The sequence below is a fragment of the Cyprinus carpio genome, chromosome B13, assembly GCF_018340385.1.
Source record: "Cyprinus carpio isolate SPL01 chromosome B13, ASM1834038v1, whole genome shotgun sequence".
Taxonomy (NCBI): domain Eukaryota; kingdom Metazoa; phylum Chordata; class Actinopteri; order Cypriniformes; family Cyprinidae; genus Cyprinus; species Cyprinus carpio.
Window position 1 is genome coordinate 8,385,952 of NC_056609.1, and position 23,835 is coordinate 8,409,786.

Below are 23,835 nucleotides of genomic sequence, written 5' to 3' on the forward strand. Positions count from 1 at the left end.
GAGGAAGAGGGCCTGTAGTTGTGGTGTTGAGGGATGGGGTGAGATTAATCAGCGGGTTCCGCTGCGACATGGAGGGACAGGAAGGCCTGTCGAGGGGATGAGGCGTGGCTGGAAGCCAAACGTCCGTGTTTGTGTGTTGTAAGAGAGCAGCTGTGTGCGCCGTGAGTGGGGCGCATTCTTGGAGCGCTAGCGTCCGGTTTCCACTTGCCAAGTCCTCCCATCCTCCTTACAGACAATTATATCACTCCTCTGTCCTTCTGTCTTCCCGTTCAACCAATGATGGTCTGAACTGTGTTTGACAGGTTCGTTTATGTCCTTGCCCTTGAGAAATGCTACTAATAAGATAAAGTGTGTGACAGAATAAAAGCACTTGAAAGTATCAAATTGGATCATACTTTGTGTTGTTAGAAAGAAAGCAATCACTTTGAGTGGTTTGAGAGAGAGCGGGAAGTTAGATGCGTGTCCACAGTGCAACAAAAAACAGAAAATGACATCTAAAAGAAAAGAAAGTAAAAGGCTGAAGGTCCTTCAGACTAGAGCTACTCAACTCAACACGCACACAACAAATCCATCAATCTATGTTCAGAAAGAAAAACGGCTACAGAAAGAAACATGTGGGGGAATAAAAAGAGATAAAAACTATAGTCCAAAGCCATAGCTGAATATCTTGGCAACATGTTAAGGTGTCATATGTGAATTCAATGTACAAAGACTCTTTTTAGAAGGTAGGAAGCAATATGATTCAGAGGCATTATTGCATGCTTCATGGTGAGTTCAATCCCAGAATGCTTTTTGTAAATGAATTTTATCATTCAACAAGGGCACATTAATCTGATCAAAAGTGACGGTAAAGACATGAATTGCTTTATATATGTTTATAGGCTATATGTAAATCCTATTTCAACTATAGGCTGGTCTTTTAAACTTTCTATTCATCAAAGAATCCTGAAATATATATATATATATATATATATATATATATATATATATATATATGTAATGGTTTCCACAAGATATTAAGCATTTTCAACACTGATATCAATAAGGAATGTTTAATGAGCACCAAATCAGCATATTAGAATGATTTCTAAGTGATTTCCCACCATTTGAATTAATTTATTAATTTATTTATTTACCATTACTCAAATTAGTAGTATTTTTTTCCTTTTGATGCTGTATAAAAATGTTTACGTATTACTTAAATTATATTATTCAAATTATTTGTTTAGGTATTATGTGTGGTTGTAAGTGCTTGATATAAATATGTGAATACATGACTATTTCTTTTTAGAGATGTAAAAGCATCTAATTATGATTAGGGTATTAGGGAAATTCAGCTTTGCATTACAGGAATAAATACATTTTTTAAATATATTAGAATTGGAAATGTTATTTTAACTTATATTGTTATGTTATAATATTACTGTTTTAATATTTACTGTATTTTTTATCAAATTAATTCAGCCTTATTAGCATAAGAGACTGTTTTTATATTCAGAAATATTTTAAAATCATATCAACCTCAAACTTTTAGTCAATATTTGTGAGTGCTCTGTATTTGTATGCTTAGAGTATCACATTGTTGGCAGCTTGACATTAAATTAATATCCAATTCTGTTGGAATGAATTCCTGGTTGAGTCTCCAGTGAGTGTCATTGCATTGGAGGTGCACTGTTTGTTGTTGCCTATGTAGAGCACTTCAAATCTATAAAGATCCATTTCAGTTAGGATGCTGCCTAAAGGGACGTTCACACCGCCAGTGGTTTGCACAAAGACAAAGCAACCTGCATTCATTCATTTTTAATGAGAGTTCAGGATTTCCAGCGAGATGAGCGACAACGACCGCTGGCGATGCAACAAAGTTAAACAAAGTTGAGTTCAACTTCATGCAAATGAACTGCAAAACATTTAATATAGTGATACAGTTGAGTAGCAACCAAGAGCACAGACACTCTGTGACCTCCAGCGGTTTAACGGCTATCAGCGTGACTGGCCCTTTAGGAGACAGCAACCTGTAGTCTGCAGAAAGCAGGGCAGCTCACTAGGTTTGGAGCGGAGCTTGAGAGGGCAAGGAGAGAAGATGAAGGGGCAGACCTGACAGGCCGTGATGGAAAGTTGTAGGCTGGCAGGCATTGTGTTCTAAAGGTCATTGTGATCCCAGTCTGAATAACTCCAGAGTGATTCCTCTTTATGCAAGCAAACTTTAAAAGCATATTGTGCTGCCTGACCTGAGCACATACAGTCAGTAAATATTTTTTAAAGAAATTAATATTTAGGTCACACTTTATTTTAAGGTCCAATTCTCACCATTGACAACCCATTAACTATGACTTTTGCCTCAATAAACTCCTAATTTGCTGCTTATTAATGTTAGTAAGGTAGTTGTTAAGTTTAGGTATTGGGTATAGAGATGTAGAATATGGTCATGTAGAATATGTGCTTTATAAGTACTGGTAAACACCCAGTGTGTTAATTATCAGCATGCTAATAAGCAACTAGTTAACTGTGAGAAGTGGTCCCTATACTAAAGTGTTACCAATACCTTAATTCAACAATAATAAATTAAATTAATCAGAAAATACAGAAATACAAAAAAAATAATAATCATTAGGCAGCACAACTGCTTTCAGCATTGATAATAATAATAATAAAAAATAAAATAAAAAAAATGTTTCTTGAGCAGCAAATCAGCATATTACAATGATTTCTTGTAACAACTTAGACTGGAGTAATGATGCTTAAAATTCTGCTTTGCCAAAGAAGTAATTAATTACATATTGCATTTTGCACACAAAAAAAAGTAAAAAAATATAATTGTGAAGTTTTTATATCGATAAATAATTAAATGCATACATACATAGGTAAAAAATGTAAAAGATAATTGTGACTTCATTCTCTCACAATTCTGTTTTTTCCTGCTATTGCGTGTTTATATCTCACAGTTATGACTTTTCTGCTTAAAATTGTTTATATCTCACAAATCTAAGTTTATAGGTTCTAAAAATTGTGAGGGTAAAAAAAAAAAACAGACCTGTGAGAAATAAACTCAGAATTGCGAGAAAAAAAGTCTGAATTGTGAGATTAAAAAGTCACACTTACCTTTTTTATTTATTTTTTATTCCATGGCTGAAACCATCTTCCATAACAAGTTATTGTTTCACAATATTACATTTTTTTCCCCTGTATATTTCTGTATTATCAAATTAATGGTTCTTTTATAAACTTTTAAAAATCTGTATGACCCCAAACATTTCAACAACAATGTAGGTGTAAAAGATTTTGATCAGATCACTCAAACCACATTTGTAAGTAGTCAAGCTCATATGATATAACACTACGTAAAATCACTGTGCAAAAACAACGGTTTAAAGTTTACCAGCCACATAAAAATATGAATGGGAGAAATTGCAAAACTCAGTAGGAAAATTATTCAGAACCCGTTGGCCAAATGGTGAGAATTTGATTTAGCAGTTTGCCCTCCCGGGGCCCTCTGTATATTACACTGATATCAGGACCATCGGCGTTTGCTTGGAGCATCTGCACGCAGATACCCGCGCATTAACACGGCCGCTCTGGTGCTGAGAGAGGCCCTTTGTTCTGTCAGCGTGCAGCGTGGTGCACGATGTGAGCAGGAAGGGCCCAGGGCAGAGATGAAGGCAGAGACGTGTGGATTAAAGAAGGACAGCAGAGAGGAAGAGGCCAGGAAAACGCAGAGTGTCATAGAAACGATTGTGGCTTGGAGCAGAAAAAGAGAAAGACTGTCAGATGTGCTGAAATACATTACTGGCAAGTGTGAAAAAACAAGTGAGGTCATCAATATAGAACCCCGAGAAGCCGGAAAACAATTTTTTGATTTGTAGGTCAAAAACAGATGGGCGAACAAAGCATGACAGATTGAAATATTCACAATAAATGCAGCTCACTGTATATCTGCTGCGGAACAGGACTAGCTTGTGTGGGTAATGATACGGACTGGTTTTTAAATTACTGCCTGAGAAGGTTAGCATCCCTACAGATCCCCGCTTTGATGACATCGCAGCACCTCTCACTGGCACAGACCTGATACTGCAAGCTTGGAACGTTGCTTATGTTCCGAATGGAATTGGAACGTTGCCTACTGCATACAGTACAGTATAATACACTGTGTACTGCTTACTGCTGTCTATTTAGAAGTCTTATTCGAAACAAGATAAATATCAATGACAGAATATGTCTTAACTGTAATTTTGTGTAAAAATCTCTCATATTTTGTCTTGCCAATCAAATGAGTCATGAAAAAAATACTGGATATTGGATAATGTGGTTCATTCATCACATTATAAAACAGAAGTTCAGTAAGTTGAGTGTATTGCATTGTGGGATACAGTATTCCTTGCAGCGTGCTCTTGTTTTATTGCTGCATTTTTGGCCACTACCATTCAAAAGTGTTTATTTTGTAATACTTATATTCAGCAAGGATGCATTAAACTGTATTACAGTATTGCAGAACAATATTTCTGTTTGTTTTTTTTTTTTAAATAAATGCAGCCTTGGTGAACATAAGAGACTTGTTCTAGAAATGTAAAAAAATTAAGAAAAATCTTACCAACCCCAAAATTTTTAATGGTAGTGGATAGGCAAAGCTCCCATACTGTGCACAATATACATACTGCACACTGATGAAATAGTACAAATAGTATAGTAGTTTGCTAATCCAAATACTGTATATTCAAAAAAGCATCCCTATCATATTACTCCCACTATTTCTGCAGAATGCAGTATGTACAGTATACCATGTGCAGTACACAGATTTACTGTATGCATGACCTATTGCAGTACTGTATTTGTCAAATGTGTGGTGTACAGCACACTTAATGAAATATCAAATCCCACAATGTAATTCAGTTGAATCATCCTTCCATTTCCAATGTGATGAAAGCACGATAGTTCACCCAATAATGACAATTCGGTCATCATTTTACCCTCAAGTTGACCTAAACCTGTATGCATTTCAGTCTTCTGCTGAACACCAAAGAAGATACTATGAAAAATGTGTTCACAGTTTCTGGTCCCTGTTGATTTCAATAGTATTTTTTCAAACTATGAAAGTCAGTGGGGATCAGCAACCATTTTCCTCAACAGAGGAAAGAAACTCATTAACTTTTTATTCAATCTTCTCACATTATTTGATCAGTCTTACAAAAGTTCGAACCAATAGCTTTAACACACAATTGACAAAAACCTTATTAATTTATTCAGCTGTCCTGCAGAATCAAACGCTCTAATTCGACGCTGTACCTAGCCATTAAATACTCTCTTTTATCCATGAGACCAAGCTCACTTCACCCTCCTGGAGCTTTCAAAACAAGAGATATACTGTAGCCTCCTGCAGTCCCATCATCTGTCATCGCTAATAAAGCATGTCTGCTTACTAGGACGAAGTACTGTAGATCAAAACAACAACACAGTAAGAAATAACATATATATTTCATAACTTCATAACATAACTTTCATCAGTTCTTCTATGTAGGCCATCTCCGAAAAGAGTTTTTCCGCCAAACTTTCTCAGTCGTTCTCAGGTTCTGATAAGTGAATGTGCAGCACAGCGCCTGCTTCTCAAGGACAGAGCACATTAGGCTGATTAAATAAAGACAGAGAGTGATTTATAACAGCTCTGTCTCGCTCTATTCATCAGCAGGCTCTTGACTTAATAAAGTATTGATATTTAGATACACAGGGAGCAGGCAGCATTTCAGTGGAGACGGCAGGGCGCAGGGGACCGGCCCCTTAGAGGAGCAGCGCTGCAGGACAGTACATACATCTCTCTTACTGTAACTCATCTCCACACGGGACAGAGACTGAGACTGAGGGAGTGATCTCTCTGAGCTCAGACATGATGTGAGGGACATGGCATGCATTGTCCCTTTCTTCTAGTGTTGTTTCATTTTATAGTTTATTTTATTTTATGTTTTGTATTTTTTTATTGTTTTTCTTCTTCTTTTTTTCCTGACCATACATTTTTTGCAAATTTACTGCTGACATATTTAAATTAAATTAAGTGTAAAAAAATTGTTTTTGTTACTATTCAGAGCAATCAGTGAGTCTAGGCCATAGTCTAGGCAAAATAACTTGAGAATTGACAATTGTTTAATGGAATGTTGCAGTTATTATAAATGATTAATCCATGCAATTCATAATGGACTAAATCAAGTCACTTTTTTCATTCGAGAAGCCGTTTCACAAAGATATACATCAAAAAAAAAAAAAAAAAAAAAAACACACAACTGCAATTTTTGTTTCATTTCAGCATTAAAAGGTGGAGTTGGTTAATTGTAGTCAAGTTAGCTTTTTGAAAAATCATTTAGCTGAACAGATGACATTAAATACTATGCAGGGAATTCTGGAAATGCTATGGAGTGATGAGTGGAAATTATTTTGAAAACAGTGGAGCACTTCTAGAAAAAGCACAATAGTTCATCTTCACTACTTGTAATCAGTTGTCTGAAACATAAACTGTGCATTGTTTGTGAATTTATATGCTAGTTATGCAACCTCGATTTCACGCATTTACGCTATAAAACATGTCTGAATGCAATTCATTAAGCAGCACTCAGGCATTAATAGAAGTCGTCTTCTGCGATTAGTTTTCTCTTTCGGTTGTCTTTTGCCATGGGCAGATAAGTAGTTTGGAGAAAATCTTGCTGAGCACAGTTAGCTAAATGATCAACATGTTCGTAGCTAGCTAGCTAATAACACATCTGTTTTAATGGCACAGACATTTGAAGGAAACTCTATCCCTCCCTTGAGTACTGAGGTTTATTACCGCCACGGTAGAGCAAGAACACACATTAAGTATGTACAAGTACAACAGACCATTTATCTTGCTATACTTGTATAGAGTATATTTCTGGCCTTAGTCCCCAGTGCCCAAAATGAGATAAACTTTTGTGGGACTTTGTATGAGAGATTTTGTTAGATTTGAACAGGAAAAAAAGCTGCAGTGTGAATAATAGAATTAGCGTCTTTTAGCATACTTAGAAAATGTATATATACATATACAGTATATTACAGAAACAACATACTTTAAAAAGAATATAATTGTGAACAATGTAATTGCTTAATTGCATATTAATTGCAATTAAATGAAAATGGGTGATAGTTAACATTTATATTAATGCAATTATTTGAAATTTAGAGTATTTTTAACCCACGTAAATAGGACATTTATATGTAATTTCATAATTAATTTTCTAGATATACCCGATGAAGGTCATAGGACATACAGGTCCTTCTCAAAAAATTAGCATATTGTGAAAAAGTTCATTATTTTCCATAATGTAATGATAAAAATTAAACTTTCATATATTTTAGATTCATTGCACACCAACTGAAATATTTTCAGGTCTTTTATTGTTTTAATACTGATGATTTTGGCATACAGCTCATGAAAACCCAAAATTCCTATCTCAAAAAATTAGCATATCATGAAAAGGTTCTCTAAACGAGCTATTAACCTAATCATCTGAATCAACTAATTAACTCTAAACACCTGCAAAAGATTCCTGAGGCTTTTAAAAACTCCCAGCCTGGTTCATTACTCAAAACCCGCAATCATGGGTAAAGACTGCCGACCTGACTGCTGTCCAGAAGGCCATCATTGACACCCTCAAGCGAGAGGGTAAGACACAGAAAGAAATTTCTGAACGAATAGGCTGTTCCCAGAGTGCTGTATCAAGGCACCTCAGTGGGAAGTCTGTGTGGGAAGGAAAAAGTGTGGCAAAAAAACGCTGCACAACTAGAAGAGGTGGCCGGACCCTGAGGAAGATTGTGGAGAAGGACCGATTCCAGACCTTGGGGGACCTGCGGGAAGCAGTGCACTGAGTCTGGAGTAGAAACATCCAGAGCCACTGTGCACAGGCGTGTGCTTTTGAACCAGAAAACAGCGGCAGAAGCGCCTGACCTGGGCTACAGAGAAGCAGCACTGGACTGTTGCTCAGTGGTCCAAAGTACTTTTTCGGGATGAAAGCAAATTTTGCATGTCATTCGGAAATCAAGGTGCCAGAGTCTGGAGGAAGACTGGGGAGAAGGAAATGCCAAATGCCTGAAGTCCAGTGTCAAGTACCCACAGTCAGTGATGGTCTGGGGTGCCATGTCAGCTGCTGGTGTTGGTCCACTGTGTTTTATCAAGGGCAGGGTCAATGCAGCTAGCTATCAGGAGATTTTGGAGCACTTCATGCTTCCATCTGCTGAAAAGCTTTATGGAGATGAAGATTTCGTTTTTCAGCACGACCTGGCACCTGCTCACAGTGCCAAAACCACTGGGTAAATGGTTTACTGACCATGGTATTACTGTGCACAATTGGCCTGCCGACTCTCCTTACCTGAACCCCATAGAGAATCTGTGGGATATTGTGAAGAGAAAGTTGAGAGACGCAAGACCCAACACTCTGGATGAGCTTAAGGGCCGCCATATCGAAGCATCCTGGGCCTCCATAAATACCTCAGCAGTGCACAGGCTGATTGCCTCCATGCCACGCCGCATTGAAGCAGTCATTTCTGCAAAAGGATTCCCGACCAAGTATTGAGTGCATAACTGAACATAATTATTTGAAGGTTGACTTTTTTTGGTATTAAAAACACTTTTCTTTTATTGGTCGGATGATGAAATATGCTAATTTTTTGATCATGGAATTTTGGGTTTTCATGAGCTGTATGCCAAAAATAATCAGTATTAAAACAATAAAAGACCTGAAATATTTCAGTTGGTGTGCAATGAATCTAAAATATATGAAAGTTTAATTTTTATCATTACATTATGGAAAATAATGAACTTTTTCACAATATGCTAATTTTTTGAGAAGGACCTGTAATCATTATTAATAAAGAATTGTATATATGTGCAAGTGCTGACAGTGTGCGGGACTTTTGAGTATGTTTTGTATTTGTTCTTGGTTTGGTCTGTTTTCCTACGCACCTGTCTATTACTTCCAGGTGTGCAAGATTAATTGTTAACTGATAACTACTTCTTGTCATTGAAATACGGTTAAAGTGTACTACTGTAATTTACTGCCAAGCATTTATGGTAAACTAAAATATACTTTAACCTCAATTGTATATAAACGTCAGTCATTTATTTAAATATATTTGCAATTGCACATTTGTATGATGAAGTTGCTTAAGTTAATTGTAATATTTAACATTGATAACTAAATGTAATATTGAATAATACTACGGTTAAATTTAAAATCAAGTGCTTTAGTACGTTAATCAACAAATCAAAGTGTACTTATTAAAGCATGACAAGATTATTAAAACATAATGACTTAAAATGTACTTTAAAGTAACTTTTAGATTAGGCATTATTGCTAAATGCACTTTTTTGTGTATCCAAGTGTGATAAGAAGCACAGTTAGATTTGTTCATATTTCATTAATATTACAGTATCTGTAAATAGTTCTTTTAATATGCTTTTAAGATTTGAAGTACACTACAAACAACCCAGCATTTTTTAGAGTGTACAGTAACTACGTTTAATGGCTCATACATTTGAAGGACACTTTATCGCTCCCTTGAGTACTGAGGTTTATTACCGCCACATTAGAGAAAGAACACACATTAAGTATGTACAACAGACACTGTGCTTGTAATGCTTCAGCCAAACTTATGTGTGAGAGAGAAAAAAAACACTAACTGCAGTGTTAATAGTAGCAGTAGCGTGTTGTGTTTTTGACATCTTTATGTGCTTCTTTACACCGACAGGCTGAAGGCGAGGACAGTCTGAAGAAGATGCAGCTGATGGAACTGGCCATTCTTAACGGCACCTACAGAGACGCCAATATCAAATCACGTAAGCCGCCACCTCCTCTCAAGCAAACAGAGACAGTATTGTTTGAGGCCTTTGTAACCACAGCTCTCATGTAACCCTGTTTCCCTGATAAACGCTCTGACAAGCGTATCAGTATTGTGATCCAGAATTAGCACATACATCCAAAGAGCAGCTAATGAGCTGAAATAATAGAGAGCATGCACTGCTATCTGTGAAAACAACGTTTCCTTAATTGACCGAATGTTGTGACATCCTCCTCTTCGCTTTGCTGCTTCAGTAAATAATACTGAAGCGCTGTGGAACTGCAGGAGTGTGTTATTTGAATGCACTGGCTCCTCCCCTGCCTTGTTTACTAATGAATAGCTAAATAGCATTGCTGTCATGCTTTGTGTCCAGTGTTTGCCTGTGCATGGTACTAACGGTTTTTGTGTTTTTTGTCCCGACCCCACCCGTCTTCATTCACCCCTACCCTCACATTTTTCTGCTCACTGCAGCTGCCCTTGCATTCTCTCTTGCAGCAAGCGCGCAGGCACCACGGATCATCACCGGCCCAGCACCTGTCCTGCCGCCCACAGCCTTGCGCACGCCTACACCCGCAGGGCCCACCATCATGCCCCTCATCCGCCAGATCCAGACCGTCATGCCCAACGGCTCGGCCCACCCTGCAACCGCCACCCTAGTGCAGCCCGGTCCAGAGTCAGGCCTGATTTACGCGACGCCCTATGAGTACCCCTACACACTGGCCCCCGCCACTTCCATTCTGGAGTATCCCATCGACTCCAGCGGGATTTTAGGTAAGCATACTCTCACTACACAGACCCCCCAGGTCCCAGAACCTCCTTCAGCATGGGCTGTGGACTCTAATGTCTTACATGGCTGCACACTAGGGTTGGGAGGTATGACCATTCATACCATGTGACATTTTGTAAATGTATCTGTTTTATCTTATTTAAACATGCTATAAAGAAATACGGGGTAATTGCTCACCAATGGATCCTCTTCACTGAATGGGTGCCGTCAGAATTAGAGTCCAAACAGCTGATAAAAACCTCACAATAATCCACAATCAATCCAAACCACTCCAGTTCATCAATTAACATCTTGTGAAGTGAAAAGCTGCATGAAACAAATCTATTATTAAGACGATTTTAACTTCAAATTGTTGCTTCCGGTTAAATTTGAGTCCTCTATCCACAATATTGCTTTCTCCGCTGAAAAAGTCATCATGTCTGAAACAAAAGAGAAACATGCACAGATTAGACACTGACATTAGACAAATGAAAACAGTCCAAAATGGATCTTATGACACATTTTGATGTGTCAGGGGATAATAATTTTTCAATGGAGGAAACCATATTATGGATTATTGGACTGATATTTTGGCCAGAAGTGAAGATTTAAAGATAAAAGGCTTTTATGATGGATTTGTTTCTCAAAAACACACAGCTTTTCAATTCCCAATTAATGGACTGGTGTGGTGTGGATTACTTGTGGATTATTGTGATGTTTTTATCAGCTGTTTGGACCCTAACCCTAACCTATTCTGACGGCACCCATTCACTGCAGAGGATCCATTAATGAACAAGTGACGTAATGCTAAAATTATCCAAATCTGTTCTGATACAGAAACAAACTTGTCTACATCTTGGATAGCCTGAAGATGCATACATTTTCAGTAATTTTATTTTTGGGTGAACTATTTTAAGGAATAGTTGTTTTATTATTATTATTATTTTTAAGAACCTTCTTTTCATGAATTCTAATTCTAAGGTATGGAAATACAACATATTTTTATCTTTATTCTTTAGACAGATTTTATTCCTAATAACATTTAGTGAATCCGGCCCCAGATTTTTTTGTCTGCGTACATGAAGTTCCATATAAAAAGAGAAAACATCAACAAGATGAAGTACCTTTCATTTTCATAAAGTATACTATGATATATTGCTCTACCATTATATAAAAAGTCTCATGCAGTATGATTTGAGTCATACCGCCCACCCTTACCCTATGCCATTCCTCTTAAATAGTCCCCAACATACAAACCCTGCCCTCCTACACCAAGAAAAGCCTCTGGTTTCCCCCATTAGGGCCACCAGCACCACCAGCCTCTACTGTCACTGAAGCAAGTAATAGGCAATCATATAAATAGCAAACAACAATGCATCAAGTATTTTCCACTTAATCCATTTAGTGTCATAAAAAGTCCTCGCTCATCACAAAAAAAAAGGAAAACAAATCCTTTTAAGAAATGTTTGCATAAATGATTTGGCTTTTAAGTGCTCTACTGGCTTTATATGAATAATGAGAGTGCTCTGTCCTCTCCACTCCACACAAGCTGTATGGCTTCATTAAAGCACTTGAGAAAAGCCGATTATGAATATCATGTTACCAACAGCATTCTGCCAGTTTAACACTGGCTTCTCCCAAAGGCCCAGTGTTAAGTTGAGCAGCGACAAATAGCCCATCCCAATGCCAAGAGCAGCGTGTCCAATTAGAGCAGATGAAGTAAGGTTTAGCTCCTGTCCACTAAGCATGTTTATTGAGCTCGTCTCAAGCAGGATGGTTCACAGCACGGACATTATAGGACTGTACCAGCCTTACACTGTCTGTGGGTGGATGTTTCTGGGGTGGAGGGAAGGTCGCTACAACACGTTCACACATACCGCGGTTTGCAGCAACTAGAAGTCAGTTATTTACAGTGACAGTTGGTGATTTCCAGCGACACGATTGACACCAACTGGTGTGGGTGTGTCCAGTGATACAGCAACATCTTTATGCAAATGAGAAGTGATGTGAGGCACAAGATGGAGACTTAAATGTTACCAGTTCCCTAGTGAAAAATCAACTAAAATGCATTTGAAATACATTTACTTCATGCTAAGTATACTACAAATACATTTACATAATTATGTGCTTAATAAAAAGGTCCTGCAATTGTACTTTTGGTATACTAAACTGGGATACTTAAAGACTGCTAAATTGGAACAACTAATTTAGTGCTTAATGCACTTTAATTGTAACTTTAAAAATAGTGCTGAGACAAATACTGAAGTATATCTGATTGTGCTAGAGTTGCAGGTATACATCAGGTACACTTCAAATATCTTGCATTTAAAGACTGATATTATTCAAAGATCATACAATCCTCATCGATAGTGACACTAAAACACATTTTAAGCTTCATATTAAGAAATGTGCATTGTGCACAAGTAGTACTCCAAATGAAATTGAGTTATAATTTTAATTTCAGTAAGTCTAGAGTGATATGTCAGTAAATATACTATACTTAGTATGAAACAAAAGTCATCAAAACTATTAAATAACATAAATGCAGGTATGGAAACCAAAAGAGTAAAAAAAAAAAACTTATTAACTTCATTAGATTTCTCCCAGGATAAACAGTACTGAAGGAATATGATGGACTGCTTTTCCTTTACGATTTAGTTTAATTTATGTAGGAAAAATACATTTAAAAATTTGATTGTATTTCTTTTTTGTAATTCGAATTAAAAATACACTTAAATAAAATTACAAATAAAATGTATAGCTGCTTACAAAACTACTTTCAGGCATTTCAGCATGAGCCTTTACAAAAATAATCAAATTGTTTGTCAGAATATCAATTTAGTCAGTTGTCCAAACTTTGGTCTGACAGTGTGCAGAGACATTGGTGCATTAAAAAAAACATCTAAGAAAATGACAGCATTTAAAATAAGTTTGATTATTTATTCATAATGACAACTTGTAATAATGCATTTGTGATTAACTTTTTAAAAAAAGCTATGGACAACCCACCAGAACCATTAAGAACTTCCCAGTTTATAATATTACATTTACATTTTAACAAAAATAAATGTGTGGGGCTGGATTCACAAAACTCTTCCTAGATTAAAAGTTAAGAAAGTTGCAGAAGACTCGATGAAAAACCTGCTAGATTAAAAGTTAAGAAACTCATTTGGTTAATTAAGGCAGAACAGCAGAAGACTCGATGAAAAACCTGCTTTTGTGTAACAGATAGGATGTTTTGGGGGTGGGAGAGCTGAGGGGAGGTTTTCACCCTGTCTTCTCTCTTGTGTGACCTATACAGCATCCTCAAAGGCCGAAGAGCTGCCCCTCTACCTGGGCTTTCAGACCTGTCACATTCCCATCACAGTCCAGCGCGGAGAGCCAACCGGTCGGCCTCCCTTTTAAAGTGCCCCCTCTCTCCCCCGCCCCTCTGACAAGCCCCTCCCTCACACCACAGACACGCCCCCTGCCCCGCCTCCCTCTTATCGGACTGGCTGGACTCCCCGGCCTCTTTCATTCTGTCAGTTTCTTTGAATCATGGTTTTTGTCTTTCTGTTTTTTTGGTTTTGTACTTTTGTTTTTATCTGTAATGTGATGTTTTAGTTTTTTTTTTATGTGTTCAATGATGAGGGAGACAAAGCACTGAGCCCCAAACTGCTGCACAAGCCTTTCTGGATGACCCCCATCCCTCAGTCTGAGCGTGCCGCATCAGGGTGAGGGGCATCAGGAGGGGCAACATGAGGATGGTGAGGGGACAGTGGGGCTCAAAATGGGAGGGAAACTATTTGAGATGGGGCATCTGTTGAAAGCCAGGCTGTTCATCGAGCAGTTTTAGGACAGTTTAATGCACTATGGTGGGGCATTTTGGCTTAAAATGGTATAGTCACAATATATAATAAAACAGCGAGGATATTGGCTTATAATATTTTTTACAAAGTTATCAAAGCCTTCTAACAACATGTTTGGGTCTTAGTCTGCCCTAAGTTTGGCGTAAAGAAAATTAAGATTTTTTGCATTGTGAAAACCAAGCACATATTCCCATCTCTGTAAGGGCTTTTTCAAACCGCATGCATAAGTTGAATTGAAGCGTGAATGCAAAAATAGCCTTTGCCAAAAAATAGTATGAAAAACAAAAAATAAAGTGATTTCTTAGATACTACATTGGGTATTTTGTTTAATAACAGATTATAAACTATTATAAATTTTATCAGCATATACATCCACATGGCAATTCAATTACATGGAACCCAAAACCCAAAGTGTGGATATGTAGTGCATAAAACATCTGAATTCAGTCATATTTACTGAATGGAAAGTTTTCATCAAACCTTACACGTAAAAAAAAAAAAAAAGATTGCTCACTACTGTTATGCAAAGAAATAAACAATTATAACAGTATTGCACTGCAGTATTACAGCTCTAGTAAATGTGTTTAGAATTAAAATGATGAGAATTATTAAAAAAAAAAGGAAAAAGCTAAATCAAAACACCCATATGTAATGACAATTATGGGAAATTATGCTTAACTGTCTTATGTCACTTTGCAAAATATCTTAATTTTATTGTATCCTGTCATATTTGTCTTTTGATTTTTTTTGGTTGAAATATGATCCAGACATACACTACCATTCAAATGTTGGGGGTCAGTATGATTTGTTTTTTAAGAAATTTATATTTTTTTCACCAAGGATGCATTAAACTGCAACAAAAGTGACAGCAAAAACATTTATCATGTTACAAAAGATTTCTGTTTCAAATAAATGCTGTTCTCTATTCATCAAAAAATAAAAAATAAAAAATTAAAATTTTTAAAAGGGTAGTTTATGACCTCGATTTCTTGAGATTCTCTCAGTGCCATCGCCTCACGAACTGTCCTAAAACGTGCTCCGTCTGACTGTGGTGTCTGTTGTTTCCCCGAGGACCGTCAGTCCTGCCACTAATTTCCCCTTCCCTTCCTTTATTCTTTAGGTGTGGCTTTCCCTACGAAAGGCTAAATGCGTTTCCCAGGATCCTCACTGAGCCCCTCATCCGATCTGAGTGTTAACATTCACACGCTTTCGTTTCACAGCTGCCTTGTTGGTTTTGAGTGATGTTTGTTCAGAGCATGAATCTGGCCTAGCAGTCAGTCAGACACACTCCTGTTCGTTTACACTGGCTATTCCCAGCGCCCACAGCGGCTGTACTTGTAATGCCATACGTATGCCTCCATACTCCCACATATTTCCCCTGGACTGTGCGGCTGACTGCTATGCCTCGAAAATCGATTGTTCTGCTTTACTAATCACTTAATTCATTGCCGTGCATTTCTATTCTGCTTTTTTTGTACTCCAGCAGATGTGCCTAAATGTTGTTCTCTCTCAGAGAGTGACTTTATCAGTATTATATTTAAAGACACTGTCACTCCAGCGCAAGATTACGTGACTGGTAAAGCTTCCCATTGAGAGTGTGCACTCCTGTCTGTCATACTGTATCCAAGCTACGCAAAAACCCACGGATCCACTGAGGATAAATGAAACCATGTTTGAATTTTGTACAAACACGTATTGAGATATTTACATATGGGGAAAAAAAGTATTATTTGTGCCTTAACTTGTATAATTTAAATGATTTGCGTTTGTCAAACACATTCGGGATGATTTAGAGACTGTGAGGTTTGACTGATCTGTTTTCTGGTGATGTTATTGCAATCCAAGCAGGTGCAGTGACAACTAAAGTTCGAAGGCACGAAATGCGCGTCCATCCTTACCAAAGGGTAGTGACCGCAGACAGAGGTTAGTTTAGTTCATGTGCTTCTACTCATTACCAGTAGCAACTCACTGTTGGTCCTGATCTGTTGTGAAGCATGTGCAGTTTGAGCATGTTAAAAGAGAGCTTGAATTCAGTACACCTTGCTGTTTAATATGATATGTTTGTTTTAAACCCTTCAGTTCACACACACACACACACACACTCACACTCACATGGTCGTTCCTGCGCAGGTGGAGTGGTTGACTTCATTCCATTATTTTGATGACCTTATGATTTCAGCATGATGTTGATGAAAAATAATGGAGCTATTCATGTGAACACGGGCTTAATTCACCCCATTACGCTCAGCATTTCTATTTTTCTCTAGTTATGCATACACTAAACAGGCTTGACTCTTGGAGTCATTTAAATCGTGAATTTGTTCTTTCCAAATGAGCTAAAGTGACTGTTTATAATTACATGTAGTGTGGATATACAAATCAAAATCCACATTCACTATCAATAGGTTATAGGCTTTTCAAAACAGAACAAAAATGCCATTAGGAGATCTTTAAAGTTGAAGTGTATCATTTTGTCAGTGTTGAAATATATGCAGTCATTACTATTAAGCCATTTGTGGGTTGATTCCCTTGAAATGATAGAGACAATAACTTTGTTTGTTTGAGCACAGCTACATTGACTTGATCAATGACATAATAGTAACGGGACAGTATAAAACCATACATGATTTTATGCAGTTCTGTTTGATTACACTAGAAATTAGACACTTTGGCTTTAAAGAATGGAAATTGTGCCTTCAATAAATCTGTGTCACTATCAACAAGTTATTGTAATATTTAAAATAGACCATTTTAATGTTTATTAATTAATTGGTTAAGGTGTATTTAAATATTGATGTTATCTATCGATGCAGGTGTGATTGGCAGTTATCAAAATCTGAATAGTATGCGGTATGAATAGTATTGATATGTTCTGTACCATCAACTGACCTAATTGAAGTGTGAATTAGTCATTAAAAAATAGAAAGAAAAAAAAGTGAATGGTCTGATGGATGGAGACCATTAGTAAAAAGGCCATATTTATAAAAAAAAAAAAAAAAGAGACAACTTATGTATTCAGATTAAAAATTGGAATATAAAGTTGACTTGACAAATGAAAACAAATTGAAAAATATTTGGTTTGTCAGTAACGCTCAAGTTCATTGAACTCCGCAAGTCTATGTAAAACCTGATCATGTTCTCCAGCGTGATTTTAAAATGATCAGGGCTGCGTTTCTCGATAACGATTGATCTTAGCACTTAAGAGCATTTTCTACGAGTCATTTTTATGAACGTTCGCAAAAATGCACTTAACACAGTCGCACGTAGCTGTGCTTTAAGTGCTACTTAGGAGTCGCTATCCGTTTTTCAAGTGCTGAAATGTCACCTTATAGAATGGTTTGTAATTGTAGTACACACTAGTTTATTGAAATATTATATTATATTATATTATTTATATTATATTATATTATATTATTATTATATTATATTATATTATATTATATTATATTATATTATATTTTACATAATAATGTATAATATACTTAATATATATATAATATCTATATAGAGATGTTATTTCCGGGTCCAATTCGTTGCTGGTCGTCAGCAAGTCATTTAATTCAGTCATTTAATTTAGATGTGTATTTCTATTTTTTTTTTTTCTGTCTATTTAATTATATTATATATATATATATATATATATATATATATATATATATATATATATATATATATAGTACAATCAAATTCTTATATTATAATTGCACTGCACTTGAATAAAGTGAAAGGTGTAATCTGCTGATTGTCCTGCAGGTGACTGCATAAATCTGTCTTCTTACGATGCACTTAGGGCTTCACGATTACTCCAGAGCACTCGTAGATCTACGATGATTTTCAAGTACTACTTAAGTTACGACGCTTTTGGGAAGCAGACCGTAATATTAAGATCAGTCGTACGATCATTTTTATGAACTTCTTAGGCTTACAAAGCTTTTGGGAAATGCAGCCCAGATCAGATAAGCATCTTCAGCTTCAGTCTTTCATAACAGTTCTTCGTTTAACCAAAATTATTTCTTGGTTTTAATTAGATTTTGAAAATGATTTTAATTTTGTCCCCACCACATGTTTAAAATGATCACAATAATCATGAATGATTACTTTAATGAGTACATTAAGATGGGTAATGATTTGACAAAGCATCCATGGTGTAATAATCACCTCATCACTATGAAACAATTACAAAATCAAAACCCCTCTAATATTTCCCTGTTCACATGCATCTTATTGCATATAAATTCAGTTTGCGCAGGTTAGACATTGTGTATTTGTGTGTATGCGTGTGTGTATATGCTTACTGTTACAGATGTTTGCTTAAGCTGGCAAAATGACCACAGATATCAAGCAGATCAGATACTGAGATTGCTTCCTCTCTTTTAATGTTTTGGTTTTCATATCCTTTTTGTGCTATAAATGTTTTTATATATAACGGAACTACTGCTTTGAAGAAAATCTACTTTTGAAAACCCATTTGCACAGAGCTTCCAGATTTCCAGTCTGTGCATTTGTACTGGACCACACGAATCACTTTTTTATTTCAGCTGTTTACTTATTATTTTATTATTATTATTATTATTTCCATCTGTCAATATTTGCCTCATTTGATAAAGAGATTCTATGTGGCACAAGCCTTTTATTTTGCACTGAATACGTCAGAAACCTTCATCTCCTCTGCTCTTCGTGAGTTGAAAAAGTGAAACCTACATCAAACCTCAGACCATGAAACTGAAACGAATCTGTCGAGGCTTACGGTTGACCACTGCCGAGTGGACGATAATGTCAGCGCCACTCTGTGGATGTGATCGTGTCAAGAGTATAAATGCATTTAAGAAAAAAAAAAAAACTCCACTTGATACATTTTTTATGCTTTACTGTAAGCTTCTTTTTATTTTTGTTGTCGAAAAGAAAATAGTATTTACTTGTGGCTTTTAAAATATATATAAACATATATATATATATATATATATATATATATATCACAACAATATATATATATATATATATATATATATATATATATCTTAAAAAATATATAAAGCAGGAATGTATATGAATTGTCAAATTTTACTTGTATTTTGGAAGAGATAGCAATGGTATTATAGAGGGCTATTTGTAGGAAACGGAAAATATGCATCATAGCAGCTTTATAGCACCATGTTAGAAAATTTCCTATATTTTTGGATATATGTTAGGGCTTTATATATGAATGACAGGACTTTTTCAATGTTTATATGCAAAAGCATTTTATATTATGTGTCCTGTGATTTGTCAGTAGTCTGCAATGCTGAGGGTAATGGCTAAAAATCCCACAGCTTGGCTATTATGCTAGAAAATTCCTTGTAGTGTTGCTTTGTATCATTAAGGCCAAGATTTTGATGTTGTTGTAAATAGAAGAAAAAAGAATTTCAAAAAGCAATAAAAAAATTTATTGAGTAAAAAAACCCACCAGCAGTTGTTCTGGCCCTAAATTATTTCTGACTAAATCTCTCAATGCCTCGGTTCTTACTATGAAAAACATTGATCTTCCATTTCCATCATAACTCTCGGCTTAATGCTGGAACCTCTTAAGAGCTCTAGTGCTTAATAGCAGTCAGGTAACGCTTTGACCTTCACTGACCGTCCTCTCCTCTCATTTCATTAGCAGCTGCCTCTCTCATGGCCGGTCACACTAGGCTCGCTGCTCCCATTCATTCACGTGCGACCCTCAGCATATGCTTGGAAGTTCTCTCTTTTACCATGAAGTTTAGAGTTGGTGAACCCATCTGAAGTCATAAAGCGAAAAGACGGTTGCATAATAGAGAGTATAAACCCCTGATTGACCTCTCGGTTCAATGCAAATAAATGAAACTTTATCAAACTCTACAGCTGCATGATTTGCAATGTTGTGGGAGTTTAACCTGAGCTCACTAGAAGATGTAACTGTTTTACGAGGTGGCGATTTTGAATGAATCTGGAAACCTATGACTTTTAGAAAAAAGAATGAAGGCCCCTAACATACCGATCATAAAGAAATCATACAAATTAGCCACTAATTTGCCAAAACATAAAATAGCTACGAATTACCATGAGATTGTGTTGGAAATTGCGAAGATCATGAAGCAGAGATCACTAATTAGATCCAAACCCAACATTTGAATTTAATCTATTTGAATGCTTTAACTGAATCCTGCTGGCCTAGAGCGTGACATCATATCCTGTCATGCTTAAAGCCTAGTGTGACCGTTCCTTCAGTCTGTCCATTCACTTGACTGCTACTAACCATTAGACACATTTGCCACAGTTGTATTCCTTTGTATTTTCTAAGTGTTTTCTCTCTTGATTTCTTCCTTCTTAACACGTGACCTGTCAGGATAAGCTGTTCCTCATGCTGTGTGTAAAATCATACTTTTACCTCATGATTTTACCATATTACAAAGATGAAGACCAACAGTTCTTCCACGGCTCTCACATTCAGTCGAATCACAGCGAGAGTTATTATTTTGACCTGAAACATACTCTACGCAAGTACGTAAACCAAAAGCTTTTGAATACACAAGCTTGATTTGATACGTGTATGCATTGTGAACATTATTGTGAACTATTCCTCAGAGGCTACCTTTCCCTTTCGAGTCTATTACTGTCATGACAAAACAACCGTTTGAAGAGAATCTTGAAGAGAAATTAGTTAAAGCTGAAGTCATTTTTTCATGAATAGCGTCACAAAAACAAATCACATAAATGATTTTTTTCAAATTGGCTTTCTGAACACTCCCCCTGTTTTCAATTGGTCAGACAAACACTCCCGCCCTCAAAAACGTTCAAGTCAGGCTTTCAATTCAAGGCAAATTTATTTGTATAGTGCTTTTCACAATACACCTTGTTTTAAAGCAGCGTTACAGAAAATCATGATGTTAATGTTTAGAATCTCTTAATATCATGTCTTAATGTTCGCATTGAGCACATTAGAGTTGGACGATAATATTTACATTTTGCAACAAGCAAGAAAGCAATTGAGATTTGCTGTATAGAATATATCACCCCACATGAGTATACTAGTATGTGACATACTCATATCCAACTTTATATAAATAGCTGATCGACAATATAGTTACTTTTTTGAGACAAAATTTGTGCGATAAGTCCATTTACAAACAAAGTTGTGGCTTAACTTTGCTAAGATATAAAAGTTGTGCTGTGGGGAGATTCGACTGAATCAAGAGCCTACTTGTGATCGGTTTATAAATACTTTTCATATTGTCATCCTGCTTTCACTAGCTGAAACTAATCTCCTTTATCTTTTGTTCCTTTCCTCCTTTCCTTGTTTCCCTCCCCCTTTTCTATTCGTTTGTCTCTCTAACCCACTCAGCCACCACTGGCAACTAACCCCTGACCTTCTGACCTCTCCATCCAATGACGACCTGCCCATTACCTGCCTGCAGATCACACCTCTGCCCTAAAATGAATGAATGAAAGACAAAAAGAGTATCTAAGAGCTGTCACAGGCAGTGGATATACAGCTTCCCTAAACCTCACTCATTGGACGCGGGCGGCAGATGCCCAGACGTTCCTGCCGCTGTAGATCTGCACTCTTTGTAAGCAATAAGCAATAATGATTTGCCCCGCACCCTCTAAATCAAAGCCAGACCTCCAAGGTTGCTGTGCAAAAGCCTCCAGCTCAACGACGACACTGTTGAGGAAACGGACTGCCCTTCATCGCACCCCAACCTGTCGCTAGAGTAATCCTGATGTTACGGTAATGAGTCTGAATGTAATGCATGACGGTGTGGATGATGCATCTCTACCCGGTGAACTACGACCGCGGCTCGTCACGTGTCACGACGGGCCATTTGAGAAGCATTTCAGCTGAAAATACATTAAAAAGAAGAGTATTTCCCTTCCGGAACAATCCGACACTTTTCAGTGAACAAGCCTCTCTGAGGATGTATAAGCCATGCTTGCCTATCTGCTGTACAAATGTATGAAATTTGTAGATAAATGTTCAAAGAGTGATGAAAGAAAACATGTACAGGAACAACATTTTTATAATCCTCCAGAGAACGTATATTTTTACAACTCGCTATTTTATGTTGTTGAATATTGTGAAGAAAACCGAGAGAAAAAAAAAAAACACAATACCGAACCCTTTATGAAGTGAAAACAATCCAGTTTTCTGTAATTGGATGTAGACGTGGATGACCAAAACAACCCTTTCATAGAGCCGATGGGGTTGAGAGGGAAATATCATTCAAGTGCCTTTGCCTTGTCGTAGTTCTCACGTTCAATATGAATGTCATCATGAGTGGCGAATGAGCAGACCAGGACTACATTTCCCAAAAGCATCATAAGTCTACGTAGATCTGCATAGGCTTATGATGGATTTGGGAAATGTAGTCCAGGTCAGTACACACAGCTTTCCCTTCAGGAACCACATAAGTGACGTATCACCAGCCTAAATCTGCTTTCCAACGCTCCCAGTATTACACAGCGATCAAATCAATGCCTTGCACATCACATGATTACTGTCAAACCAGGAGTCAAGCTCTATTTGTTGCCTTCAGTCTTGACTCATCCTTCAGAATTGTGGCTATTTTGCTCACAGTACTTGAATTAATTTGCACTTTATGTTGACATTTAGTGCATTGTAATATCAGTATTGTATTACAGATGATATATAGGATATACAGTATTCAATGCCAAAAAAAAAAATCAGTATGTTTGTCTTGTTTTACAGTAAAATATATCTAAATATTTTAATATATATCTTATATTTACATTTACATTTAATCATTTAGCAGACGCTTTTATCCAAAGCGACTTACAAATGAGAACAGTATCAACGAGAAAACAACAACGGTATACAAGTGCTATAGTCTAGTTAGTCTAGTACAGAACATGTAGCCAGGGTTTTTTTTTTTTTTTTTTTTTTTTTTTTTTTTTTTTGGCATATGATATAAGTACTAATATTAGTTAGTTAAGTGCAGGCGAAAAAGATGAGTCTTTAGATGTTTTTTGAAAATGAGTAAAGACTCAGCTGTTCGAATTTCAAATCCACCAGCTGGGAGCAGTCCAGGAAAAAGTCCGTGAGAGTTTTGAAAATTTGGGATGGCAACACAAGGCGTCGTTCACTTGCAGAGCGCAAAAGCATAAGATTGAACTTTGAAGGTAAAAAAGCATGTACCTTGAATTTGATGCGAGCGGCACTGCCACTAAAAAATATAAAAAATGTTTTCTAAATGCAGCATTTCTATCCTTTAAAAATATTAAATGATGTTTTCTTGAGCAGGATCGCAGCAAATCAGCATATTAGAATGATTTCTGAAGGATCATGTGACACTGAAAATTAAGTTTTGTTTTATAGTATTTTTTGATATTTTAAAATATATTTATTTTAAATTGATTATTTTTATTTTTTATTTA

At 36.5% G+C, this 23,835-nt stretch overlaps 1 protein-coding gene across 4 annotated transcripts in view; it reads left to right on the forward strand.

The window, feature by feature from the left end:
- Positions 1-21,898, forward strand: part of qkib (QKI, KH domain containing, RNA binding b) — a 98,851-nt gene extending 76,953 nt beyond the window's left edge. Inside the window, exons 5-8 of one of the 4 annotated variants that reach the window (XM_042736339.1) lie at positions 9,739-9,826; positions 10,300-10,599; positions 16,288-16,365; positions 21,785-21,898. In XM_042736339.1, coding sequence (XP_042592273.1) covers positions 9,739-9,826; positions 10,300-10,599; positions 16,288-16,365; positions 21,785-21,801 — 483 coding nt within the window. In that variant the 3' untranslated portion in view covers positions 21,802-21,898. Of the gene's footprint in view, positions 1-9,738; positions 9,827-10,299; positions 10,600-13,895; positions 15,153-16,287; positions 19,888-21,784 lie in introns of those variants that run through there. The other 3 variants (XM_042736342.1, XM_042736338.1, XM_042736341.1) reach the window with 3 other exon arrangements.
- Positions 21,899-23,835: the final 1,937 nt, after the last annotated feature.